The sequence below is a fragment of the Lycium ferocissimum genome, unplaced genomic scaffold (assembly GCF_029784015.1).
Source record: "Lycium ferocissimum isolate CSIRO_LF1 unplaced genomic scaffold, AGI_CSIRO_Lferr_CH_V1 ctg8990, whole genome shotgun sequence".
NCBI lineage: Eukaryota > Viridiplantae > Streptophyta > Magnoliopsida > Solanales > Solanaceae > Lycium > Lycium ferocissimum.
The window spans coordinates 26,108-33,254 of record NW_026727526.1 but is presented as its reverse complement, the minus strand read 5'-3'; the positions used below and the strand labels follow the sequence as shown (position 1 = coordinate 33,254).

Sequence of the window (7,147 nt, the reverse complement as noted above, 5' to 3'; positions counted from 1 at the left end):
AGCAAATCATAGTTTATAACAAAATTAGTACACTACTAGAAGACTTTTCTAAAAAATGCAATATCAATTAATCAAACTTTACTTCAATAAAATCGAAAATTTAACATGAATAGTAATGTAACTACTATTTAATATAATCTTCCCACATAAATTAAAGATTGGTAGACATAAATAAAGATTGGTGGAAGTTAATGAGATTGGTAAATGATTGATGGGGTAATTGTTAAAAATATTTACCAACTTATGGATTTTTTTTTTTTTTTTATAAAATATTAACTTATGGGTTAAATTTTGTATTTAAAAAAGTTGAAACCAGGGTTTCAAACCCAAACCATACTTTTTTGGATGATTTGGGTTCAAACCATGGTTTCAAACCAGGTTTCAAACCACGACTAAATTTTGATGGCCAAACGCTGGTTTGAAACCATGGTTTCAAAATTGATGGCCAAACGCCTACTTAGACTATAAGTTTCAAAAAATTTCATTTCTTTCTTAAATTTTGTGCCTAATGATTATTAACAAATTTAAGAGGCTATACATGTATTAAACCTTAATTATTTGCAAGAAATCAACTGAAAAATTAGTACATATGAAGATATAAAGTTTTTGAAATAACTGATTGAGCCGAATCATTCACACCCCTTGTGTTAAGAGAAGCAAGATTATTCTTCGCCCTCAAGTAATGAGAGGAATAATTGGGAGAGCATATCCAAAAAGGAAAAGTACTAATGAGGAATCAATTAATGTACCATCAAAATTGGTCATTTTTTCACCCACCAATAAATTTCATGCCTGGTGCTGCAAGTCGGTCACGAATAATAATTTCTTATCTTTCATCGTACTACTTTAATCCAAAAAGTGGAATATATAGTAAATGTTGCCGTTCAATCCCTCATTGTGTCCATATTTATTTTATACTATACTAGCAGTGACAGACCCGTGCTACGCACGGGCCCAACAATATTTGTAAGGATAAATTGTAAATTATACAATCAAACTTAGTATGAAATATTTGACTAATAGAAAAATGGAGTCTTACCTACCAGATTGTCTTAAAAAATATCATAAATAGCAACGCTTAGTCAAGTCAAACTACATCAATAAATTTTTTAACATAATGTATGTTTTCTATTATTTTTAATCTATATTATTGGTTAATCCTAAATAAGGAATCTATTGTTACTAAGCTATTTATGGAGTAGAAAAAGAATCACTAATAATAAAACATGTTAGTTCTCAACAAAATTTATGAAAGGATTTAACATAACAAAACAAAATTTAAAAAGTTTTCAAACAAAAAATCATTTAATCAATGATGTTGTCAATGGAAATTAAGCTTAAACAAATTTTTAAGCTGGTGTCCCAAAAATGGCACCTTTTGAACTAAATTAGCATGTCGTGTGGTATAGCCATATCCTCGTAAAAATTTATCATTGGTTTAAAGTTTAACCTTTCGAAAGCTAAAGTTAGGAATTTTTTCAAATTTATAAGTGGAGTCCAACATGATTTAGAGGTCACGGATATACTAAATTTAGATCATATTTAATTTATAATAATGGAAAAGAAAGATCCATTTTAATTTATAAGAATGTGCTTCTTTTGATTAATCCAAAAAACACTTTGCTAATTTACTATTATATATAAGGGAATCTCAAATTTTGTAGTCCTCACATGAAATTTTTTTGTCCATTTTACCCCTAATTGAAGGTTTAATTACCTTCTAAGCTCTCACCTATTTTGCTAAATTTGAATAATTATGTGGGCTAATTAAATTCCAGGAGGGATGATGTGGAAGGGTGATAGTGACACCACAAAATATTATTAACTCAACCAAATTAAAAATTGATCCAAAACTTTATTGTCTTTCTTTTATGTAAATTTTGTAGTCCTCACATGAATTTTTTTGTCCATTTTACCCCTAATTGAAAGTTTAATTACATTGTAAGCTCTCACCTATTTTGATAAATTTGAATAATTATATGGGCTTATTAAATTCTAGGAGGGATGATGTGGAAGGGTGATAATGACACCACAAAATATTATTAATTCAACCAAATTAAAAATTGATCCAAAACTTTATTGTCTTTCTTTTATGTGGAAATGATTAAATTTGTTTCAATTTTTTTTTCTATAAAATTTATTACGGACAAGTAATAAAAAAGTTATATACCTTAATACATGCTTAATTATCAGTTTATTATTTCTCATATATAGCTAAAAAAATTTGAAAAAAGTAATTAAAGAAATATTGTAGCTCTCCAAATTATTATTATTATTATTATTATTATTATTATTATTATTATTATTATTATTATTATTATTATTATTATTATTATTATTATTATTATAATAATAATTGAAAATGAGAGTAATCATTTTCACATTTTTTTGAGATTGAAATGTATTGAAATGTTTTACAAAATATGAGATAATCAATGTTTTGTATAATTAAGGACAAATAGTTAGATAAACATGAAACATTAAAACTACATTCGCATTTAAGAAATTATAACAGTTCATTAAGAAAAACAAACTACAATATTTTTAAAGAAAAGGAAAGATTAAAGTAAGAAAAACAAAAAATTTCATTAACTTTCCAGTTCCTTTTTGTATGGTTTAATCTAAAGAAACATCTAAAGTATTTCGTTGTATCAAGACTTTTAATTATTTAATTTTAAATGCTATCTTTATTTATAAGTTAACTTCATTGATGTCACTATACAACAATTTGTACTATTGAATATTTTTTTATATTACTTGAATATCGTAATTATTTTCTTCTTCCAAAAAATGGGTTAGCCAATATAAGTTTAATGAAAAAAATTAAGTTGAAATCTAACGTAAGGTAAAACTCAATTTGGATCAGTAAAGATTTCTCAAAAAATGAAGTAAAATAAAAGGGAGAAAAGCTTTGATTTATGCATTAATTTGTATGAAAATAAAAAGGAAGTCTAAGTATATTCTAAAAAATGTTGTTTTTTAACTTATAATTTTTTTTATATAATTAAATATCTTAGAAACATTGAAAAATTGTCAACCTACCTTTACAATTGATATGATGATACAAAAACAACAGAAAAAGCAAGAGTAGAAAAAAAAATAAAAAATATAAAAAAGAGTTGCAAATTTTAATTTTATTATAGCTTAGCCCGGGCCAAAGGACACTAGTATATTTGTAAGATTTAAGAATGTATATGCTAAAGTTAGATCAATTTAATTTGCAATAGAAAAAGAAAGATCATTTTCATTCACAAAAATGAGCAAATTTTTTTTTTACCTACAATGTTAAAGATGGGGAAAACACGTTGAAGAAGAAAAATTGGGAGACCATAAGTGCCCACAAGTATAGTTGGACCTGCACCTGTAATTCTGTACGGAATGTGTGAACAACTCAAGTGGGCCCAGATTTTGTCCTAGGTGTCTTCAAAAGGGTGATTGCCCTTGGGGTGGTCTTTAATTGTCATCCTTTAAAATGGTGGTTTTTAACTTTTTCAGATTTACAAAATTCTATCTTGCATGGACAAATTTATAAAATTTTACTGAGATTTTATCTTGTGAATTTTTTATTTTTTTTAACTGAACTGAAATTTGAATTTACAACTTCAAAATATTAAGCAAAGAGTAAAATTTAAAGATCACCAATTTAAAGGATAAAAATTAAAAACCATCCCAAATGAACGGCAATCCGCGCAAAAAAAGGTCTTTAAAATTACATGTGAAATTTTGGGCCCACATGTCAGTAAAGAGTAAAGAGTAAAGAGTAAAGATTTACTCAATTTTAAGGATACGTAGTTAAAGAGAAATCCGAGGGATTCTCCGTCATTTCAAGCTAACGGGAAGCTCCTGGATTCACCCTTATTAAGGGGTCGTTTGGTTGGAAATGAGTTATTTCATCTTTTCATAAAACTTTAATTTTTAGTATTTCATAAAAGGATATAATTATAATAAATACTTTTAAATAGGTAAAATAGCGTAAAAATTTGAAGAAAACTATAAATATATGCTCCATTCCTACAAAAAAAAAAAAACTAATCAGAACAACCTATTATACGCAACTTACAAGCACAAGTGACTGCTCGTTACTTTTTTGAGATAGTAGAAGACAAGATAAATAATTAGAAAAAAACATATATTAGCCATTCTAGCAATAAAAAAAGATTGTGACTTTTAAATTTAATGTTTCGGTTCCTTTTTAAAATATTTGAGTAATTACTAGTTGACTTTTGAGAATTTGGGCATTATATTGAGGGCTTATTTAAGAAATTTTATTTTTAATTTGAAGAAGTTTTCTGGGCTTACGTCCCAACACTCCCCAACAAAAAAAACTCACCCCAAATGCCCAGACGTACGCCCCAAATTGGCGGCGTACGCCTTTTGAGACTTTCGCCTCGAACCATCGCCCCGGGGCATTTTTGATACGCCCCGCCCCAAGGCTCGCCCCGAAAACGCCTTTTAAAACACTGATTATAAGATTATAGAATATCTTTTGTCTACAATGCCAAATGTTAATTATGATAAAATTATCAAATTGGTGCCTTATTTCAAGAGTTTGATGTTAACTTAATTTTAGTGCAATTATTGTTATTTTTTGTCTACTTCTTTTTATGCATGGGGTAGTTTTTTATATTGCAATTTATGTGTTTTTGATTGAAATTTCTGGTGTTTTTAGTTTAAAAAAAAACAATTCTCACAATTTCTTTTAAGCTTAATAATCAGAGTTTGGATAAATGTCCAACAAAAACCATAAATACGTACTTTTGATAAACTTAAAGAACAAAAACTGCTCAGATAATACTTTGACCCTACTCTTAAAGCACAAGGACCACTTTGTTCATTTTCTCTATATTTTATGGTCTTCAACCTGAGAGGTGCAATTGAATTAAAAAAAAAACAGAGAGAGAGACTAGCATAACAATGACTAAAAAGGGGGATGATGAGACCATTGAGTCCTATGTGAAAAGATTGAAGTCCATAGCAGATTCTCGAGCAGCAATGGGCATTCCAATATCAGATTGGAACATGGTGTTGAAACTTCTTGCTGGTTTGCCTAGTGAATACGAGCCCGTCAAGAAATTAATATCAAGAACGCGCCCTCTCCTCACTTTTGAAGATGCTTGTTCCATGGTGTCCATGCAGGAACACAAATTTTTGCAGGTATATATGTGTGTCAAACGCACAGATTGGGTTGAATTTGGACGGATTAAAATATGACTTATCCAAAATAATTCATTATATGTTGTTGTTACTATATTCTTCTTCATTGTTTTCAGCATGAGTTTTTCATTATTGCATTTGCTTTTAATACGTGAATTTTAAAATCCATGTGACTAGGAGGCCATGGTTTGAGTCGTCGAAATAACTTCTTGCAGAAATGCAGGGTAAGGCTACGTACAAAAGACCCTTTTGGTCTGGCCCTTCGCCGAACAACGGGCAGCCATTTTTTTTTTTTTTTACTTTAGTTTTTAATTAAGTCTAAGATCTATCATAAACAGTCTCACAAATTAGGGTAAGGCGACGTGCGTATGCACTACCTTTCACTTACACCACTAGCTATGTTGTTGTTATTTGTTTTTTTTAATCAACTTTTTAAGCATTAAATAAAATGAATTCAATATTATTGGCGATCTAACATATTAAACAAAAATATTGTTTCATTTATACATATTTTAACAAGAGTTTTTTTCATAGATCAATTTGAGCTAGGTATCTGTCCATTTTTCAAATATTTTGATTGAGCATTTCAATATGACCAACCTAAACTTAAGCTGAGTGTGGTGGATCATATGTTAAAGAGCTAATTTTTTTCACCCTTAATTGCAGGATCATCACGAGGAGTCTTCTGCTTTTACTACCCTAGAGAAAGTGGGAACTGTAGTAGGTGTAGTGAGTCTTACAGCTGCTGCAGTGGTTACATTACCTACTGTAGCTGGTGCAGTGGGTGCATCGAGGATGATTGTAGCTAGGTGGTGCAGTGTGTGCAGTGGCTAGCTGGAAAGTTTGGCAGTCAGCCAAAAAATTACTGATATGAATAGAGCTACTCTTATTGTTTGTATTTGTTGTTTAATTAAGTAACAATTGGATCTAACTGATCTGCATCTTCAAAACCTTGAATTGTTACTCCTATTTAAAGTTCGTCTTTGAGGTGTATGATATGCAACAAGATGTGAAGTTGAAGTTGTACTGCAATATTTTCGTTTTCCTTCAGGGGCATTTTTGGTATGGAGGAATTTTTTTTTTTTTTTTTCATGTTTTTGGCAGTGGTGCCCCGCCATTTTCTCCTTCTTTGTTTGTGTGAACTAATTACATTAATCAAAAACTTCAATGCAAGTGGAATTAAGAGATGGTATAATGGATAGACATTTTTAGATGTGTTTTGTCGTCGTTTAAGTAATTGGATCTTCGGTTTCTATAATCAAAACTTAAACTGCTACCTAAATTAAAAGTCTTTTGAGATTGAACTCTAATAAGAGTCGGTTCTTGGAAAGTATAATTGGAAATACTCCTTAATTTGCTATTCCATGTGAATAGACGTTTCAATGTTCTTGAAAAAGACCAAAGTATATGGCTGCTCATATTAAGAGTAGGTTTTTGGTAACTGTAAAAAGTAATCTACTTGAATTGTTAGTTGATTTTAGTTGTTGTTTCAATGCTATTGAAAGTACAACCATTGATTAGTATGAATTAATGCAAAGAAAATCAAACTCAAACTCAAACGTTCCAGTTGAAATGTAATTTCAGTTGCAAAGTAAATTAGTGGGCATTTGGCCATAAAAATTATTCACTTTTTTCCGGAATTTTTTTTCACTTTTTTTACTTTTAGCGTTTGGCCATAAAAATTATTTACTTTTTTCCGGAGTTGTATTCCGGAATACCAACAACAAGAAAAACTTATTTTTCAAATTTTTTTCACTTTTTTACACTACATTTCACCAAAAACTACAATTTCAAAAACTATGGCCAAACACAACTCCAACTTCAAAAATTCCAAAAAAAGTGAAAAAGTTTTTGGTATTTATGGCTAGACGGCAGTTAGTTTAAAATAAATGTCACTAAGATATCATTGATATTTTTTTTTAAAAAAAATTTACTCTTGGTTCAATAGATGATTTATATATTTTTCCTCAGTCCCAAAAATATTTTCATGTTT

The 7,147-nt window shown here is 29.2% G+C and overlaps 1 protein-coding gene across 1 annotated transcript; it reads left to right on the top strand.

Annotated features, from left to right (window-relative positions):
* Nucleotides 1-4,674: 4,674 nt before the first annotated feature.
* LOC132046010 (uncharacterized) lies at nt 4,675-6,202 on the top strand. The gene is made up of 2 exons (XM_059436562.1): nt 4,675-5,154; nt 5,821-6,202. The coding sequence occupies exons 1-2, from the start codon at nt 4,915-4,917 to the stop codon at nt 5,986-5,988; spliced, it is 408 nt and encodes a 135-aa protein (XP_059292545.1). The 5' UTR covers nt 4,675-4,914; the 3' UTR covers nt 5,989-6,202.
* Nucleotides 6,203-7,147: the final 945 nt, after the last annotated feature.

Excerpts from the sequence above, each read along its gene's own strand:
- LOC132046010 (XM_059436562.1), top strand. The coding sequence starts at position 4,915 with ATGACTAAAAAGGGGGATGATGAGACCATTGAGTCCTATGTGAAAAGA. Across the intron at positions 5,155-5,820 it reads AGGAACACAAATTTTTGCAG|GATCATCACGAGGAGTCTTC; the intron begins GTATATATGTGT and ends CCTTAATTGCAG.